The 20618-nt window shown below is 47.8% G+C and overlaps 1 protein-coding gene across 6 annotated transcripts in view; it reads right to left on the bottom strand.

Annotated features, from left to right (window-relative positions):
- Positions 1-19631, bottom strand: part of RNF32 (ring finger protein 32) — a 39788-nt gene extending 20157 nt beyond the window's left edge. For 3 of the 6 annotated variants that reach the window (XM_061415309.1, XM_061415312.1, XM_061415313.1), the window contains exons 1-6: positions 19170-19256; positions 16657-16748; positions 15867-16134; positions 5208-5350; positions 905-937; positions 41-165 (exon numbers count right to left, since the gene is read on the bottom strand). In XM_061415309.1, the coding sequence (XP_061271293.1) occupies positions 41-165; positions 905-937; positions 5208-5350; positions 15867-16134; positions 16657-16671 (584 nt within the window). In that variant the 5' untranslated portion in view covers positions 16672-16748; positions 19170-19256. Of the gene's footprint in view, positions 1-40; positions 166-904; positions 938-4728; positions 5351-5466; positions 10835-15866; positions 16135-16656; positions 16749-19169; positions 19257-19472 lie in introns of those variants that run through there. The other 3 variants (XM_061415310.1, XM_061415311.1, XR_009736116.1) reach the window with 3 other exon arrangements.
- Between the last annotated feature and the right edge of the window lie 987 nt (positions 19632-20618).

The raw sequence follows: 20618 nt of genomic DNA, 5'->3' as shown, positions 1-20618 counted from the left end.
CCGTGCGGGCGGGCACACATCTCGGGCTCGGGCTGCTCACCTGGTCGCACACTTGATTCTGAAGAGTCGGGCCCCATCGCGGATCACCCGCGTTTGGTACTGGTTCTTTCTACAGAGAGGACAGGTTTTTTTATTTGTGAACTTTTCAAAAGCCTGAAGGCAAGCCTGAAGGAAAACATTTCACTTGAAATTTCACGAGTAATTACATAGAAACAACACGTTTTACTTCTCAGGTAATTATAGTCTTCTTTTCTCGCATAATTATGAGACTTGGCCCAATTTAGATTATGAAGGGAAGAAGTTTCATCAGATGTTAACACCTTCCTCATGAAAAACGATATTTTACAAGAATGTACATGCAGGCACATCAAACACTTCTGAGAAGCCGTGTGTGAAGGTGGATGTCCCTGCGTTCAGGCGACCGGGCAGTGAACTCGGAGGGAGCGGGGCCTGCCCACGCCGGTGGACGTCACTAACCACACTCTCTCGTAGGGACATGTGCAGCTCTAACGCCACGGAGAAGTCACAATTTCCAAAACAGGATGAGCCCTACTCTAAAACCAAATTTCTAGCCGTCAGTGGTGACTATGGATAAAATAAGTGGCTCTTTTCAGGAGCCGGGAAGTGAGAGAGGGCTTCCCTGGTGGCTCAGTGGTAAAGAATCTGCCTGCCAATGCAGGTTCGCTCCCTGGGTGGGGAAGATCCCCTGGAGGAGGAAAAGGCAACCCTCTCCAGTATCCTTGTCTGGGAAATCCCATGGACAGAGGAGCCTGGTGGGCCACAGTCCGTGGGGTCGCCCAGAGTGGGACAGGGGTGAGGGACCAAACACCCAGGTGAGAGGCGGCCCTGCCCTCTGAGCTCGGAGGGTGCCGTGGCCCCTGGGGGCGCGGAGGGGGCTCCTCACCCTGTGGAACACGTGTGAGCAGGAGAGCAGCACCTGTTCAGAGAAGACAAAGGAGGTTTGAAGCTTAAATTAGTTTAAAGGAGAAGCAGCATAAATGCATTAATTAAAAGAAAAGTTCTGACTCTTTGAAAGGTAAGCTGTGTTGCTTCTTTGAAAAAGTTAAGAAGCAGATTAACAACCTTGATATTTACAATATTCGGAGTTAAAGTTTAGCATGGCACAGGTATATAATCTCCACAAGAGAAACTTAACAACAATCTGAAACATCAAACGAACAGAATATTGCTACAGAATAAGTGTATATTTAAAAATGAGATGATTATAAAAGAGAAGTATTTCTGGGCAGATCCTAAGAAAGAGCTGGCAGGGACCCAGGCTGGGGGCAGGGTGCAGAGGACAGAAAGCAAACACCTTTTCTTAGGACTCTGTTCAACTCAACTGCTATCTCAAATTTAATGAGCACTAAATCCCAGAGACACATGAATTACTTTTTCTCCTTTAAATGCAGGGCACGGGTGGCCGCCAGAAAATTCCACCTTTCCGTGGCCCACATTCCCACTGAATAATGGTATCCTGTTGTTGGTTAGTCGCTTAGTCGTGCCCGACTCTTTGTGACCCCATGAACTGCAGCACGCCAGGCTCCCCTGCCCCTCACTGTCTCCCAGAGTTTGCTCAGACTCATGTCCATTGAGTCGGTGATGCTATAATATTCTGGGTTAAGATGTTATGTCCAGACTGTCTAAAGATATTCTGGGCTGGAACAAAGGAGCTTAGACTGAATGAAGAGAAAGGCCGTTGGTTCTTCCAGAAGGAAGGACCAGGGAAGGGTGAGACCAGGCCAGCCAGCATGCAGCCCACTCCCCTGCTCCGCGTTCCTGAAGTCTCTCTGAGGGAGCTGGGCTGGAGGGGGTGCAGCAGATAAACGTCGCCAGGAGTGCATGTTCCAAGGCGTGGGAGGCACAGGGGCCCATGCCTTCCCTGGGTCACCCGGCCTGAGGGAACCTCCCAGTTTTAATGAATCATCCCCTCAGCCCACCAGCACCCCTTTATTCAGTCTATACTTCTCTTCTCAATGGGAAGAATGGAAGAAATATCAAAATAAATACAACTCAGAAAGTTCTAAAACCAATCCTTGAAACTTACTGCCACCAAGAAGCCTAAATTGCAAAAACTCATTAACGTGGGTCCTTTTAAATTATCATCGTTTAAGCTTGCTTCTTGGAAGAAAAGCTATGACAAACCTAGACAGCATATTAAAAAGCAGAAACATTACTTTGCCGACAAAGGTCCACCTAGTCTAGCTCAAAATTCTCCAAGCCAGGCTTCAACAGTACGTGAACCGTGAACTTCCAGATGTTCAAGCTGGATTTAGAAAAGGCAGAGGAACCAGAGATCAAATTGCCAACATCCTTTGGATCATCGAAAAAGCAAGAGAGTTCCAGAAAAAAAATCTACTTCTGCTTTATTGATTATGCCAAAGCATTTGACTGTGTGGATCACAACAAACTGTGGACAATTCTTCAAGAGATGGGAATTCCAGACCACCTTACCTGCCTCCTGAGAAACCTGTATGCAGGTCAAGAAGCAACAGTTAGAACTGGACATGGAACAACAGACTGGTTCCAAATAGGAAAAGGAGTACGTCAAGGCTGTGTATTGTCACCCTGCTTATTTAACTTATATGCAGAGTACATCATACAAAATGCTGGGCTGGATGAAGCACAGCTGGAATCAAGATTGTGGGGAAAAATATCAATAACCTCAGATATGCAGATGACACGACTCTTATGGCAGAAAGTGAAGAAGAACTAAAGAGCCCCTTGATGAAAGTGAAAGAGGAGAGTGAAAAAGTTGGCTTAAAACTCAACGTTCAAAAAACTAAGATCATGGCATCCAGTCCCATCACTTCATGGCAAATAGATGGGGAAACAGTGGAAACAGTGAGAGTGTATTTGGGGGGCTCCAAAATCACTGCAGATGGTGACTGCAGCCATGAAATTAAAAGACGCTTACTCCTTAAAGATTAAAAAGCTAATTAAAGATTAAAAGAAAATCTATGACTAATTTATACAGCATATTAAAAAGTAGAGACCTTACTTTGCTGACAAAGGTCTGTCCAGTCAAAGCTATGGTTTTCCCAGTAGTCATGTATGGATGTGAGAGTTGGACTGTAAAGAAAGCTGAGCGCTGAAGAATTGATGCTTTTGAGAACTGTGGTGTTGAGAAGAATCTTGAGAGTCCCTTGGACTGCAAGGAGATCCAACCTGTCAATCCTAAAGGAGATCAGTCGTGGATATTCATCGGAAGGACTGATGCTGAAAGTCAAACTCCAATCCTTTGGCCACTTCATGTGAAGAGCTGACTCATTGGAAAAGACCCTGGTGCTGGGAAAGACTGAAGGCAGGAGGAGAAGGGGATGACAGAGGATGAGAGGGTTGGATGGCATCACCAATTCGATGGACATGAGTCTGAGCAAGCTCTGGGAGATGGTGAAGGGCAGGGAAGCCTGGCATGCTGCAGTCCATGGGGTCGCAGAGTCGGACATGACTGAGCAACTGAACTGAACTGAACTCTGTATATTTAAAATATACTATTAAACGTTCATGAATAGTTGTTATTGGCAAGTGTTCTCTGAGATAAGAAAACTGAATGACTCAATGGTGGTAAACACACTGACAGTGTCCTCGAAGTCAGGGTTGGATCCCAGCCCTGCTGAGCTCATGTCCTGAGGCAGCGTGCTGTGGATCACCGGGAGTGTTTATTTCCTCATCGGTTAGGGGATATAACGCCCACCTCAGAGACACATGAGTTGAAATGATCAAACGTTGGGAAAATGCTGACTAAGGAAAAACTGGGCTTCCCAGTTGGCTCAGTGGTAAAGAATCTGCTTGCCAATACAAGAGACTGGGATTCAGTCCCTGGGTGGGGAAGATCCTACCCAGGGAGAAGGAAATAGCAACCCACTCCGGTATTCTTGCCTGGAGAATCCCATGAACAGAGGAGCCTGGTGGGCTACAGTCTATGGGGTTGCAAAGAGTCAGACATGCCTGAGTGAGTAAACACCACCAAAGGAGAGCTAAACCTGAGGACTATGACTAGAAACACAAGAGACACGTGTCTGTATCTATAATCAAAAATGTTACAGTGAGAAGTTTATAAAAAGCAGAATGGGAGAAACGCTGGGTGTGTGACACCCTGCTCCCCCTTCAGATATTCAGCTGCAAGCCTCCCTTCCTCACATCACCATCGGACCAAGTGTCTGTGCTGCAGACACTTGGAAGAGGTTGTTGGGGCCAGAAAGACTCCTCGCAGCTCTTTCACTAAAGGCTAAATCGTCCCAGAGCTACTTCCCCACTTTAAGGACCACAATCATTCTGAAATACCCAACCTTCATGTACCTAAGAGATTAGGTCTTGATAGAGAACTAGAAGATAATAAGTATGTTTAAAATAATGTGTGAGTTCAAATTAGTAAAGAACAAAAGTTTATGACTGTGAACTAACTCATTAACCATAAAAACTTATTAAAACAAATGAAGTTTGAGAGTTCATGTGCCAGGTTGGTAGATGAAGCCTGGGATTCGTAGGCTGTGAATTCTAAGCCTCCTTTTAAATATATTTACTGTATTTTTTTTTTTAAAGCAAAGTTCCTAGTGCTTCTGTGTAGGAAGCATAATGATACACATGAGAGAAATTACTCAGGGTGGTCATTTGCTAAAAACAAAAAAAGATTCTAGGAATAGCAGAGCCCCTTAACTTCCATGAGATTGAAGTTTAATTAGTCAAAGTATGTATAGGAAAAAAAAAAAACCTATGACACAGACCGATTGTATATTAGCTATATTATCATCAGTCTTAACTATGGTAAACTTTCATAACAAAAATCGTTATAAGACTTTACTTAAAGACCCTCCCACAGATTCTTTGGAGATATTAGACCTCGGTTTTCCTTTTAGGATTTCATTTCTCAAAACAACATAAATGATCCCCACTCTTCTGCTCTGTGCACCTTGCCAGCTGGGTTTCCCCACCCCTGCTGGGCACAGTCGGTGGAGTGGGAACAGTCTTGTACAAATTCTGTACTTGAGAATTAAGAGCAATCAGTAAATAAGACTGTTCAGTGAGGGTGTTTAGCTCTTTCTCATATACAAACTTAACTAATGGAAAAGAAAATGTTGAGTCTTTGAGGGTCAAGCGGGAGGAAGAGACTGAAGAAAGAAGGTGGACCCTCTTAATCCCCAGTTCAGAGTCCAGTCACCGGAGCACGCCCGCAGGCTTGCTTATCTAAGGCTCACGTCAAACACCTGCGGGTGAAGTCCAAACTCCTCTTTGCATATCGGGCACGGCTGCATGGAGTCCCCCTGCTCAACGGACCTCTGCTTCACTCTGTCCCATTCATCCGCCGACAGTGGCAACGGGGGAGGCTCAAAGAGGCCCAACTTCTGTGCTGAAACGCAAATAAGAGGGAATGTGAGTCCAGTGTATTTTAGGGGGTGGCAACTCATGCAGCATTTTAATGACATTATTTTGCAAATATTAAGGCAAGACATTCACATTACTTACTTCATTCCACCGTATTTAGAATGCTGCTTTTATACGGGTGAACAGAAGTCAAGGAGAATAATTTGGTGTTGTTCAGTCGCTCAGTCGTGTCCAATTCTTTGCAGCCCCATCGACTGCAGCATGCCAGGCTGCCCTGTGCTTCACCAACTCCCGGAGCTTGCTCAAACTCATGTCCATCGAGTTCGTGATGCCATCCAACCATCTCATCCTCTGTCGTCCACTTCTCCTCCTGCCTTCAATCTTTCCCAGCATCAGGGTCTTTTCCAATGAGTCAGCTCTTTGCATCAAGTGGCCAAAGTATTGGAGCTTCAGCTTCGGCATCAGTTCTTCCAGTGAATATTCTGGGTTGATTTTCTTTAGGATTGACTGGTTTGATCTCCTTGCTGTCCAAGGGACTCTCAAGGTGAATAATATCTTACATTTATGTTGTTTTTATTTATAAAAAATTCCCCATATCTATTTCATTTTCACAATGATTCTATAAAGCAGGCCGGGCTGATATCCTATTTTACGAATTTTTCATAGTTGTTGGCCAAAGGTCTCCTCATTTCTCAGCTAACTTCTCTTTCAGCTTTCGGCATTGCTTTCCTCCAATTTTGCTTGTTTCTGCTGCCAGTGACCTTTGTAAAATAAGTATCAACCCAGTTCTTCCCTTGCTAAAAATTTATGACGTACAGTTACCCGTTAGAATCAGTCCTTGTCTCAGCCACGTTTGAGGATCCTCTGCGTGTCTACCCTGGAGCAGGCCCAGAGCATCTGTTCCAGTGGAAGCACTCACTCTGGAGAAGGAACCACGAGGAGCTCGGGAGAGTGGGGGTGGGGGCGTCAGCACAGCTTCCGCTCTCCCCACCGTGGCCCCAGGCCACTGAGTGGACACAGCATCAACCCACAGGGCTGCCTTCAGGGATGGAGAGTGAAGTGCTAGGTCTGCGGAACAAGAATGGGAGGCCTTGACAGGCCCGCTCAGAGTACAAGAAAGAGCTCTCGAAGACAGAAACGTTTTAGTGTCCAATGGAAATACCAGAGTCAACCAAAAGACTGGAGGAGGAAGCTAAGATAATCTCAAAGTAGAAGAACACAGTAAAGGAGGAGACAGAAAATAAGAAAACTCAAGGATCCGTCTGACATCTGAAAGTCAGGCATTCCAGAAAGAAAAGAAAACAGAGAGTACACAACTTAAAGAAAATAGCCCAAACGTCTCCCAGAAGAGGACACCTGTTTCTAGCCAGAGAGCACCCAGCAAGGCCGGAACGAAGGATTCACCCAAGTCCGGTCACTGTGATGCTGCAGAGGCAGAAAAAGATCCAAAGTACCAGGAGCCAGAAGCACATCAGATGCGTCCATAGCAACACGGACAGCAGGAGGCAGCCCTTCCAGCATCGTGAGATGGAGCTCTCCATGTGAGAATCTCTCATCAGCCACAGGCCATGTCAGAGCGGCACACAGGTGTCTCCTGTCTGCTCCCTTGGACGGGGCCTCTCACACGCTGTTCCCCAGAAGTTCCTGCTACAATGGCACTGCGGGGTGCAGAAAGCTAAGGGGCAGGAGAGCCTCAGGGCTGCAGTCCACGGGAGGGTGCAGAGCAGAGGCCCAGGGCCCACAGCGCCGCACCAGTCCCGCAGAGCAACTGTCCAGTTGCGAGCACAATGTCTCCATGAAGAAAAAACAAAAAGTCACCTACTGTATTTTAATGTACCGAGAGAGTATATTTTTGGAAGACATTCTGGGGGGCAGATTTTGGCTCTTTTCCTACGAGTTATTACAGCGTATTACAAAATTTTATGAATGAAAACAGTGAGATACTAACATAGAAACAGAAGCCCCAAATCATGCACATTCCCCCTCTCCCTCTCTCAGATAAACAGAGAAAACTCGCTGCACATGCAACGTGGTGCCACAAGCCAGCTAAGGAAGCAAGGCTCATGATTCGAGGGAAGAATCTAACTTTAATTGTTACATGAAATAATGTTCCCCAAATCATTTGCAAAATAAACTGGGCTGAGATCTAAGTGAAATGCAAAACTTCAAAGGTAGTGACGAAAAGACGGGAACATCTTTGCGATCTCAAGGATGGGTAAAGATGGAAACCCCCCAAATCATAAAGGATAACGAGAAAAACTGGTAGACGAAACAGCAGTTGGAGTGAAGAGTCTGTTCAAACGTACGATCAGACATAGACCCAGAGAGGGTAGTCTCCGTGGCGAAGTCAACACGGGATTCAGACAAAGAGGACGCTGAGAGCCCAGCATGGCGGCAAGAAAAGATGGGAACCCTAGAGCAGTATTAGGTTTGGGCAACAGTTACGAGCGTGTGGGACTGTTGCAGAAGGGCAACCAGGGCCCAGAGCCAGGCTCTTGTCTAACATTCGGGAATGAATTGATCAAGGAGACACATGTCTGGCAAAGCCAGAGATTTACTGGGAAAGGGCACCTGGGCGGAGAGCAGGAGGGTAAGGGGACCCAGAACAGCTCTGCCACGCGGCTCGCGGCTCGGGTTTTACGTGATGGGATTAGCTTCCGGGCCGTCTTTAGCCCATCGTTCTGACTCAGGGTCCTTCCTGCTGGTGCACGCCCTGTTCAGCCAAGATGGAAGCCAGAGAGGAGGATTCTGGGAGGTGGTGGGACACGTGGTGTCTCCTTTTGACCTTTCCCGCACTCTTCCCGTGGGTGGTGGCTTATTAGTTCCGTGTTCCTTACCAGGACCTCCAGTCATAGAACAACTCATGCAAATGGTTACCATGGTGCCTGGCCATGGAGGGGAGTTTTAGTCAGCGTGCTTCCCCTAACAGTCCCACCTCAGCAGTAGCTAACATGCATAATGCTAAGGTGTTTTTTTCATTCCAAATCGGGACGCTCGTCCTGGTGTAATTTACAGCCTCAGGTGACGGTGCCGAGGCTCCTGATGGTTTCCGGAAGCTGTACGTGCAGACGGAAGGCGGTCACTAACCACTGTCGTGTGCGCCAAGCTGCGCACTTTCCGTGCGACACCGCATACAGGACGGGACTCGCGCTGCGAGCAGCTCCGGGGAGAAGGTCGGAGCTTCTGTCCGGCCCCGGGCTCCCCCTTCACAGGGCAGCTCCCGCCTGCAGGCCTCTGGCTCCTTCTCCACCCGCCAGCCGCCCTCCGCCACCAGTTCAGTCGCTCAGTCGTGTCCGACTCTCTGTGACCCCATGAATCCCAGCACGCCAGGCCTCCCTGTCCATCACCAACTCCCGGAGTTCACTCAGACTCACGTCCATCGAGTCAGTGATGCCATCCAGCCATCTCATCCTCTGTCGTCCCCTTCTCCTCCTGCCCCCAATCCTCCCAGCATCAGAGTCTTTTCCAATGAGTCAACTCTTTGCATGAGGTGGCCAAAGTACTGGAGTTTCAGCTTTAGCATCATTCCTTCCAAAGAACACCCAGGGCTGATCTCTTTCAGAATGGACTGCTTGGATCTCCTTGCAGTCCAAGGGACTCTCAAGAGTCTTCTCCAACACCACAGTTCAAAAGCATCAATTCTTCGGCGCTCAGCTTTCTTCACAGTCCAACTCTCACATCCATACATGACCACTGGACAAAACATAGCCTTGACTAGACGGACCTTTGTTGGCAAAGTGATGTCTCTGCTTTTCAATATGCTGTCTGGGTTGGTCATAACTTTCCTTCCAAGGAGTAAGCATCTTTTAATTTCATGGCTGCAGTCACCATCTGCAGTGATTTTGGAGCTCAGAAAAATAAAGTTTGACACTGTTTCCCCTGTTTCCCCATCTATTTCCCATGAAGTGATGGGACGGGATGCCATGATCTTAGTTTTCTGAATGTTGAGCTTTAAGCCAACTTTTTCACTCTCCTCTTTCACCTTCATCAAGAGGCTTTTGAGTTCCTCTTCACTTTCTGCCATAAGGGTGGTGTCATCTGCATATCTGAGGTTACTGATATTTCTCCCGGCAATCTTGACTCCAGCTTGTGCTTCTTCCAGTCCAGCGTTTCTCATAATGTACTCTGCATATAATATGTTAAATAAGCAGGGTGACAATATACAGCCTTGACATACTCCTTTTCCTATTTGGAACCAGTCTGTTGTTCCATGTCCAGTTCTAACTGTTGCTCCCTGACCTGCATACAGATTTCTCAAGATGCAGGTCAGGTGGTCTGGTATTCCCATCTCTTTCAGAATTTTCCACAGTTTATTGTGATCCACACAGTCAAATGCTTTGGCATAGTCAATAAAGCAGAATTAGATGTTTTTCTGGAACTCTCTTGCTTTTTTGATGATCCAGCAGATGTTGGCAATTTGATCTCTGGTTCCTCTGCCTTTTCTAAAACCAGCTTGAACATCAGGAAGTTCACAGTTCACATATTGCTGAAGCCTGGCTTGGAGAATTTTGAGCATTACTTTACTAGCGTGTGACTGCTGCGGGGGTAGAAAGTATTACAGGGTAGGGGCCCTTCCATGTTGGCTGGAGTTGAGCCTTTGGGGACCTGTCTTTCCAGACTTTAATTAGGACTTGAGTTCCTGGAGCATATAGTGGTGACTCTTTAGAATCTTTTGGGTCCTGGTTCATACCCCACAAGCGTATACCCTGTTGGAATTGCCCAATGGCCATGGTGTAAGACTGGAGGGTCTGAGCCTCTGGATCTAGGAAGAGGTCATTGACATAAACAAAAGGTCTCCCATATAGCATCTCATAAGGACTAAGACCAACCTGTTCCTTAGGGGCAATGCGGGTGCGGAGGAGAGCTATTGGTAAAGCCTCCTTCCATCTCAGGGAGGTCTCCTGGGTTATCTTTTTTATTGCTGATTTTAAGAGTTGATTGGCTCTTTCTACTTTTCCTGAAGATTGAGGCCTCCAGACACAATGGAGATAATAAGTAATGCCCAATGCTTTTGAGACTCTTTGGGTGACCTTAGAAGTAAAGGATGCCCCACTGTCACTTTGTAATGACCTGGGCAGATCAAATCTTGGAATGATTTCACGGAGCAGTTTTTTTACCACCTCCTCAGCCTTCTCAGTCCTGGTGGGAAAGCGTTCAATCCATCCTGTGAATGTATCTATCACGACTAATAGGTATTTATACCCTTGGGAAACTGGCGTCTGGGTGAAGTCCACCTGCCAGTCCTCTCCTGGGTAGGCCCCACGTCGTTGGACAGGCTGGGCCAGCTGGGGTCTTCGAGCTCCTTGAGGGTTGTTTAATTGGCAAGTGGGACAAGAGGAGACCACCTGTCTTATAGTTGTTTGGAGGCCTGTTCCTCTGAAGGAACTTTCTAGTAATCTTTGGAGGGCCTTTTCTCCTAAATGAGTTGTGGCATGTAAGGAGTTAACCAGCTTCCATTGGAGGTTCCCAGGCAGAAAAAGGAGTCCCCCCTTTTGGAACCACCCCATATGATCTTGAAAGCCCTCGCTCTCAGCTTGAAGAGTCTCGCCTTCAGTATACGAAGGAGTCTCTGGCAGACTAGTCTGTGGAACTAAGGTGGCAATCCCTATTAGGTCATGGTTCTGTAATGCTGCTCTCCTAGCTGCCTGAGCAGCTGCTTGGTTCCCTCATGCCACCTCCGTGTTCCCTTTTTGGTGTCCTTTACAGTGGGAGACTGAAATCTCAGTGGGCAGATGGACTGCCTCCAAGAGTCGAAGAATCTGATCATCTGTATTTGATTGGGGACCCTTGGTGGTCAAGTGGCCCCTTTCTTTCCAAACAGCCGCATGTGCATGTAGCACCAGAAAGGCATACTTGGAGTCAGTGTAAATGGCTATTCTTTTTCCTTTTCCCAGCTGTAAAGCTCAAGTCAGGGCTACAAGCTCAGCTAATTGGGCTGAAGTACCTGGTGGCAGAGGCCTAGCCTCTATGGTCTCAAAATTGGAGACTACTGCATACCCGGCTCTTCTTTTTCCATCCAAGACAAAGCTGCTTCCATCAGTGTACCAGATTTCCTCAGGATTGGTCAGAGGATCTTCTGACAAGCCCTCTCGGGGTTTTGTCCAGTGGCCCAAGATTTCTAGACAGGAGTGAAACGGGAGAGAGCCCTCGGGGGTAAGGAGGAGGGGGGCTGGGTTAAGAACCTCACAAGGGGATATAGTGAGGCCTGGACTTTCCATCAGCATTACTTGATATCTGAGGATTCTTTGATCAGACATCCATAAGTGGCCTCTCCCATTTAGGAGTTGTTTTACTTGGTGGCTGGTAAAAATAGTTAGTTTGCTCCCAAAGGAGAGTTTTAAAGCATCTTCTATCATGATTGCAATAGGTGCAAGATTTCGAAGGCAGGGGGGCCAGTCTCGGGCAGTTGGATCGAGCCTCTTGGATAAGTAAGCTACAGGCTGGGGCTCAGATCCCAACCTTTGAGTTAACACTCCCAAGGCTATTCCCTCTCTTTCATGGACATAAAGTTGGACTGCTTTTTCTGGGTCTGGCAACCTCAAGGCAGGTGCCTGAGTTAAGGTCGGTTTTAGTGTAGCCTCTGCCTCCTTTTGAGGAGTTCCCCACATCAGTGGGATTGAATCATCTCGTCCCTTTAAGCTTTCATATAAGTGCTGGGAAATTAGACCCTAGTTGGGTATCCAGATTCTACAATAACCAGTTAGCCCCAGGAAAGCTCGCAGTTGTTTTCGAGTCGTGGGGGAGGGCAACTGTACCTGATCAGAAGACAGCCTCCTGGACCCGTGTGTAATCTGAACTCCCACGTAAGTGACCTTTGTCTTGACCATCTGTGCCTTAGCACGGGAGACTTTATATCCCCTTTCTGCCAAAAAGTTTAGAACCTGAATTGCATGTTGTTGGGCGCTTTTCTCATCTGGAGAGCAGATTAGTCGGTCATCTATGTATTGTAATATTTTCCCATTAGGTCCCAGGTCCAGATCTAGGAGATCCCGGCTAAGGGACTGTCCAAACAGGTGGGGGCTATCTCTGAACCCCTGAGGTAATACTGTCCAAGTCATCTGTTGGTGTTTTTCTCCTGGGGCCTCCCACTCAAAGGCAAAAAGGTATTGGGATTCTTTAGCCAGTGGTAAGCAAAAAAATGCATCTTTGAGATACAAGACTGTAAACCACTTGGCACTGGGTGGGATTTCTCCCAAGATTACATAGGGATTGGGTACTGTGGGATGGAGGAGGGCTACAGCTTCACTTATGATCTGGAGATCTTGAACCAGTCGCCAGGTTCCGTCTTTTTCTTTACTGAGAGGACTGGGGTGTTACATGGCGAACTGGTGGGGACCAATAGCCCACAAGCGAGGAATTTATTTCTTAAAGGCTGTAGTCCCTCCCGAGCCTCTCTTTTGAGAGGATATTGTTTCCGGTTAGGAAACCGAGTGGGATCTCGGAGGACAATGATGACCGGTTCAGCTTGGTGGGCTCGTCCAGGAATCCCCTGGTTCCACACCTGGGGGTTAATTTTGTCTTCCCATAGTTTTTGGTCCCTCTCTATTGAAGGTGTAATGGGTTCTTCAGTAGTAACCAGGAGCTGTAGAGCTCTAGGGGCTGAAAAACTTCCCATCACAAGGGTGGTCCCCAGTTTAGTGAGTATGTCTCTTCCCAATAAGGGGGTAGGACACTCAGGGACCACCAGAAACTGGTGGGAAAATATTCGTCCATCCCAGCAACAAAGAAGTGCTCGGGTGAACCTTTTAGTAGTTGCTTTTCCTGTAGCTCCGCCACCAGGTCCCCAGCAAACCTCCTCTCCAGGCCCAGCATCATTTAAAAAATTTTATGGCGGTTCCTCAAAAAATTAAATATAGAATTGCCACACGGTCCAGCAATTCCTCTTCTTGGCACATGCCCCAAAGAATGGAAAGTGGAGACTCAAACAGGTATTTGTACAAAAAGCTTCCTGGCAGCACCATACACGGTAACTGAAACAGGAAACAACTCAAGCGCCCACCGACGGAATGGACAGACGTGCTGCATGCCGGCAAGCGGGTCATGTGTGGGCCTAAACGAGGAGGAGGTTCTGATAGTGCTGCAACTGCCAGAACGAAGAACCCTGAAGACGTTACGCTGAGAGCAACAGGCCAGACACAAAAGGACAGATATTAAATGACTGAGCCAAAGTGGTCGGATTCTGAGAGACAGAGAGGAAACTTGTGGTTGCCAAGGTGGGGAGAGGGGCTGGGAGTGTGTAAGTGGGCAGAGTCTGGGGGGATGAAGGCATTGTGGAGATGGACAGCAGCGATGACCGCTGGGCAGCGGGAGCGCACTTACCGCCACTGAACGACACGCTTAACATGGCTGCAGTGGTGAACTTGACATATTTCATCACAACAGAGGTTCTAACCACAACCCCCCTCCCAGTCGGCCCCTCCCGGTTTCTCCCCAGTCTCCCCTTCTGCCCTACCCTCGCTCACCAGGCCGCAGCTCACTCTCCTTTCAGCAACTGAGGCACCCGAGCTGCCTTGCTTCAGAGCCCTGCGTGTGCCTCTGTCTCCGTCAAGAACATCCTTCCTCTGTTCTTTGGTGGTGGTGGTGAAGTCGCTTAGTCGTGTCCGACTCTTTGCGACCCTGTGGACTGTAGCCTGCCAGGCTCCTCCGTCCACGGGATTCTCCAGGCAAGAGTACTGGAGTGGGTTGTCATTTTCTTCTCCAGGGGATCTTCCTGACCCAGGAATCGAACCTGGGCCTCCTGCATCGCAGGCAGATGATTTACCAACAAGCTATGAGGGAACTGCAGGGACAAATCCTCTTAACCCTGTGAATCTATGGTGGAAGCTGGCTGATGTTCACCAGCCTCCTCCTGGGTGCATGGCTGGATCTGCCCTCCCTTGCAAAAAATGAAAATAAATAAATAAAACCTTTTCTGTTCCTAGGTTTGCAGCTTACAATAGCTTGGACTTGTCTGTTAACACTGTAAAGCCGTGTAAAGGAGACTCACGTGCCTTGCCCTGGGCCTCCCCAGATGCTAATGTGTCACGGGACCTGAGCGCGTGGTCCCATCCAGCTCGGCCTGTTGATCCAGCGCTGTTGATTCATCTGTCTGCCCCACTGGGCGTCCTCCTAGTCTCACTGAAGCCCGTCTGCTCTGCCTCAATTGCACATGTGCTCAGCTGGCTGCCCCTTGGGCCCCTCAGGACCTGGCCTGGCACCTCGGTCTTTGCTTCTCTTGACGCTTCTGTGGAGCCCGGGCAGGACCCTCCTTGTGGGCCAACTGATGCGTACTCAGAGCAGACTGAGAGATGCTTCTCTGGCAGGAGTGTCTGGGAGGGGCCTGCACCCTTCTGAGAGCCTGGCCCCAGACTTCCTCACGCGGTAAAGGTGCCGCCGCTTTCTCTGTGCAGTGAGTACAGCCCTGGGGCGACGCTCTGAGGCTGCGCCCAGGTCCGAGTCTCAGCACCACTCCCTGCTGGTTCCAGCATCCGGGTACCACTGTCATCGCTGTGCTTGTTGTTCAGTCATTAAGTCACGTTGGACTCTTTGTGACTGCGTGGACTGCAGCACACCAGGCTTTCCTGTCCTTCACTTTCTCCCATTGAGTCGGTGTTGCCATTCAACCATCTCATCTTCTGTTGTCCCCTTCTCTTCCTGTCCTCAATCTTTCCCAGCATCAGGGTCTTTTCTAATGAGTCGACTCTTTACATCAGGTGGCCAAAGTATTGGAGCTTCACGTTAGTCCTTCTGATGAGTATTCAGGGTTGATTTCCTTTAGGACTGACTGGTTTGATCTCCTTGAAGTCCAAAGGACTCTCGAGAGTCTTCTCCAGAAAAACAGTTTGAAAGCACCAATTCTTTGGCTGCCGCCTTCTTTATGGTCCAACTCTCACATCTGTACATGACTGCTGGAAAAACCATAGCTTTGACTATACGGACCTTTGTTGGCAAAGTGATGTGGCTGCTTTTTGTCATTATGGTCTTGGCCAGATGGTCATTTCCTATTTCTAGCCCCTATCTACTATATTTAATAGCTGTTAATCAACTGTAAGAAAGAACCTTTCCTATTATTTATTCAATGATTTATTTCTATCACTGTAGATTAACAGATATTTACTTTATTGTCCTCTTACTTATTCTTGCTCTACTTATCATTACTGGGCTTCCCTTGTGGCTCAGCTGGTAGAGAATCCACTTGCAATGCGGGAGACCTGGGTTTGATCCTGGGTTGGGAAGATCCCCTGGAGAAAGGAAAGGCTACCCACTCCAGTATTCTGGCCTGGAGAATTCCATGGATTGTTTAGTCCACGGGGTCACAAAGAGTCAGACACGACCAAGCAACTTTCATTTATCATTACTATCTTTAATTTTTGCTCAAACTGTCCCCACCACTGTTTTTATTTTTTTTTTTTCCACCACTGTTTTTAAACTTTAGTACACACATATCTTTCTGTAAGATTATAAATTAAAATAATTTCTGTATCAGAGAAAATGGTACTATTCATCTCAACTAGATTCTTTAGCTCTAGTAAGTCAAAATAAGAGTGATGAGATCAGCTTACCTAAAGTTAATGGTGGTGGCTTTGGATCAAGAACATATTCTTTTTCTGGATCTTCCGCTTTAGGGCCACCTTGTGTGGTTTTCTTCAGTCCAGTATCTGTTGTTGCCTTTGCATTTCTTTTCAGAGATTTGGATCTGTTCTCTGCCTTTTGTACCTTTGTCTTAGAATAATCTGCTACTGAAAGATTTTGAAGTTGAAGATCATGTACAATGTGATCTTGTAAAGCCACTGCAGTGACTGCTAAGTTATCCTGTTTAGAGGAATGACCCTAAAAGCAGGAAAAAAGCCTTTTGGTTACATTATCTAATGGCTCATTTACAAGAAAGCTTACACTTTAATACTCAACCTTGATGGCATACCAGACCAGATCCAGTAGTAAAGAATGCTGCATGGATCGCTACCCAAGTCGGGGGACCAAAGGCCAGTCTCATTTATGTTAAGGACACAGTAACATCTTTTCACTTAATTACTAAGGCCTTAATCATAATAAGAATAAATACATTCTGACCTATAAAAGCTGTGCATGCCCGAGCACATTGTTTCACTATAATTAGATTAGGCAAAGCTTGTTTCTTTTATACTACAGAGAACCTTGCATTTAAGTGCATGTTTCTTTGGTGAAAACTTATACAAAATAAAATTGCTCTGCAGCTAAGAAATGCTAGCACCAAGCACTACAGCTGGCAGTGCCTCACTGATGCAAGGTTTGCAAACCATTTTTATACCGTCAAATAGCTGAATTAAAACATATTCATGAGTAAAACAATGTGTTTTAAACAGGATTGTGTACCTTATTTCTTAACATGCTGATTCAGGAGAAGCTGTTGCTTAGCTATATCAAAGTATATCATCATTTCATATCCCAGTCCTTTAATTCTTCCACTGTAAAAAAGTCAACAGAAAGTCAAAGTTAGAGTGTGCATAAAACATGTGGTGAAGTTTATGGGGAAGAGATCAATTGAGGGTCTAACCGATGGTGAAGGACAGGACCGCCTACCACCACAGCCCACGTTCCGAGGTATGGTCTTGGAGGAATTCGAGCCAGTTGCATCTGGATCAGGCCCTGTCCTCAAGCAGTTCTCCAGTGAGTTGGGGGAAACAGATTAATGTGAACGAGAATAATCCATTGCTAAATATAGTGATATCATGTGTGAATACAACAAAATTTCAGACTAAAAGATCAGAGAATGTAAGCAAAATGCTTCTTGAAAAGTCAAAGTGTTAGTTGCTGTGACTTTTTGCAACCCCATGGACTGTAGCCCGCCAGGCTCCTCTGATCATGGGATTTCCCAGGCTTGAATACTCAAGTGGGTTGCCATTTCCTTCTCCAGGGGATCTTCCTGATCCAGGGATCGAACGTGGGTCTCCTGCATTGCAGAATCTTTACCATCTGAGACTTCGGGGAAGCTTCTTAAAGAGATAATACTAAACCTGGGATTTGAAGGACAAAGAGCGGGCAATGAACATGCTGCTCAAAGCATGAGGAAAGCAAAGGCGCTCCAGAACTCAGCAGAGGTTTGCGTTTCAGAGGAGAAGGGAACAGTGGATGCCCTGGGATGGAGGAGGAGCGCTCTGTGACTTACCCCCACTAAGGGTACAGACTACAGAATGTGAGCCAGGTTCCAGTCTTGCTCTGTTTGCAAAATACATAGCATATCTGAGTCTGCTTTCCCATCTCAAGACACACACACAGCACTTTCCATGCAGGACTGTCAGGATTAAATGACACAGCCCAATTCCCTTCAAAGCTGGAGGAAGAATTCGGAGTTGACCCTGTCAGTTTTTAGACAAGGGTGTATCTTATGATTCTTTATCATCTGAGAAGACAAGACACCAAAATACACTGGGGTGGGGAGAGACAGTACCCTGTTGAAGTCATCTAGGGACCAGTATTGAGGGCCTGACTGTAAGAGGAGAAAGGAAGTAATCCCTCATGTGTGTCTCAGGATGGACACCTACATCCAGTTAGTCCCACAGTATGAACTTCCTAAGGAGAGAGTGTCCAATGAGAAATGTAGAATGAGAAAAGTCAGGGCTTAGCTGCTGCCAAGATCCCCTAGAAGTGAGGTGACCGTTTCCATGGCAACCTCATTCCCCTTACATTCCGGCTTCAAGAGAAGCATGAAGGAAGTTTCCTTCCAATGTTTCATCACAACAGTCTAGGCTGGAGAAATGGCAGAAGACATTTAAAATGCTGAAAGATCACTACCAGAATCTTCTACTTTCAAAACGCCCACAACCTGGCAGAGTACAATTTACATCATCCTAAAAATTGTTTAATAATCACAGCTAACCATCTGCAGTTGACAGTTTTATCTCGTGTAAGCCATTGTGATTAACATCAGGATAAGAGCTTTTAAAAACGGTGCCCCTTGTAAGTCCTATAGTGTCATTAAATTTCAGTATTAGAAACTATTTTCAAGTATTTAGTCCAATTTCATTTTTTTGAGGTATAGTCCAACTTCATTTTGGGTCGCAAAGAGTCGGACGCAACTGAGCTCGCACGTGCGTGCACGCACACACACTAACTTCATTTTAAAATGAGAAAACGTATCCGGAGATTACTGACTCCTCCAAAATTATATAATTAGTCTGTGGCAATGGTAGGGCTAGAAAGTTAATCCTTACCCAGTATTTAGAGCTAAAATTAATAGGAATATTCTTTCTTTGTAAATTCCATTGTTAACAATTAGTTAAAAGATGTAGGACTTGGTAACAAAAAACCACTACTGTGGTGCCAAAGTAATTAGTTACCAATTTGTCTAAGTGACTTTAAGGTAATTTATAGACACGCTAGTTAAAAACACAGGCATACAAGAGAAACCCAAGTTTTAAAAGACAATTGGACACTGTCTTATTACGTTTTATAACTTAGGAATCCCTTGTTTTACGTTTTTGATGAGACTGCACCTAGGTTGGCCAGAAGCACAGAGACAGATGTAAAATGACGTCCTCGGGTCCCTGGGTACCAGTAGTTTGACCAAGTCCCCAGGACGCTCAAGCCCCAGGAGCGCCCCCCCACCCCCCGCCGCCCCCGTCCCCGTCCTCCTCCAGGGAGGATACGGCGCTGTAGCACGTTATTTATTGAAGAACATCCGCGCACAGCACACGGGAGGAATCAGCAGTTCACTCTGAGTTCAAGGGTCAACTGTACACGTGAAGGGTTTCAGTAACGGATTCTCAAGCATTGACCCTTCAGGCCCTCCCAAGGGATGGCCGCGGAGCAGGTGGGCTGTCCTGGGGACAGTGCCGACCGCTTTCGCTCGCAGGGCGTCCCCTTCCTTTCCTTCCCGCGTTCCCTACCGGAGACCACATCTGCAGCGCAATCCACCCCGCCTGCCGCAACGCCCACCGCAACGCCCACCGCAGCCGGAGCCCTCCACCGACGCGGCTCGCCGTTGCCTAGCAACCGCCGTCGCACCAGGCTAGCACCAGCGCGCATGCTCATCAGCCCCGTGCCTCCCGGGGCCGGGAGCCGCTTTCCGGAGGCCCGCCGCGGCTCTGCCACACTGCGCATGCTCGCCGGTCCCGCCCCGCTTGCAGCCGCTTCGCGCATGCTTGCCGGCCCTGCCGGGCGCCCACTATGACCGGGCGGGGCTTTCTTACCGCGCGCGCTCGTCGGCCGCGCGCTGCACAGGCCGCGCCGCGCGTGCTCGCTCGCCCGGCCCTCGCTCGGGGGCGCGGCGCGCGCGCAGGCGTGCGGGCGGAGCGCGGGGCGCGGGGTCGCGAGGGACGGGCTAGCGTGCGGCCGGGCCCGGGGCGCTCTCTCCGCGGCTCTCTCCCCACGCGCCCCGCGCGGTTCCTGGAGCCCGCCGGCCCCGGGCCGCCGGGCCGCCGTCTTGCCTCGGTTATGGCTTGGACTCGCCTGGGCCCCCCTGGTTTCCCTTCTCTAAGCATCACATCACGCACTACCCGTTGTCCAGAGTCCGAAAACCACTGTTTCGTACATGTCTTTGGCTTTTTAGTCGTTAGAGGTGAGCTTGGATCCAGTACTTAACGCCGCACTCTGGCCCAACCCGGAGACCAACAGAAGCTTCTTGAGACACTGACTCAGTTGTACTATTTCAACTTTTATTCAAATGAAGTTCAGCTGAAAGTACAGAGACAACATACAAAATGCAAATAGTCCCTTTTTTCTCCACTCCTCTGAAAGCGAGGTCTAAAGAACTTACCAAGTTGGTTGGAAATAGATCATTGATTGTTGAAGGCCACGTTAGTGATGTAACATGGGAATGAATGGTATTATATTGATGAAACAAGGCAATTAGAAGCTTCGTTGAAGATTTTTTTTCCTCAGTTCAGATCAGTCGCTCAGTCGTGTCCGACTCTTTGCGACCCCATGAATCGCAGCACACCAGGCCTCCCTGTCCATCACCAACTCCCGGAGTTCACTCAGACTCACGTCCATCGAGTCAGTGATGCCATCCAGCCATCTCATCCTCTGTCGTCCCCTTCTCCTCCTGCCCCCAATCCCTCCCAGCATCAGAGTCTTTTCCAATGCATCAGCTCTTCGAATGAGGTGGCCAAAGTACTGGAGTTTCAGCTTCAGCATCATTCCTTCCAAAGAAATCCCAGGGCTGATCTCCTTCAGAATGGACTGGTTGGATCTCCTTGCAGTCCAAGGGACTCTCGAGAGTCTTCTCCAACACCACAGTTCAAAAGCATCAATTCTTCAGCACTCAGCCTTCTTCACAGTCCAACTCTCACATCCATACATGACCACAGGAAAAACCATAGCCTTGACTAGACGGA

The sequence above is a fragment of the Bos javanicus genome, chromosome 4 (genome assembly GCF_032452875.1).
Source record: "Bos javanicus breed banteng chromosome 4, ARS-OSU_banteng_1.0, whole genome shotgun sequence".
Lineage (NCBI taxonomy): Eukaryota > Metazoa > Chordata > Mammalia > Artiodactyla > Bovidae > Bos > Bos javanicus.
The sequence above is the reverse complement of the archived record's forward strand: the minus strand, read 5'-3'. Positions and strand labels throughout refer to the sequence as shown.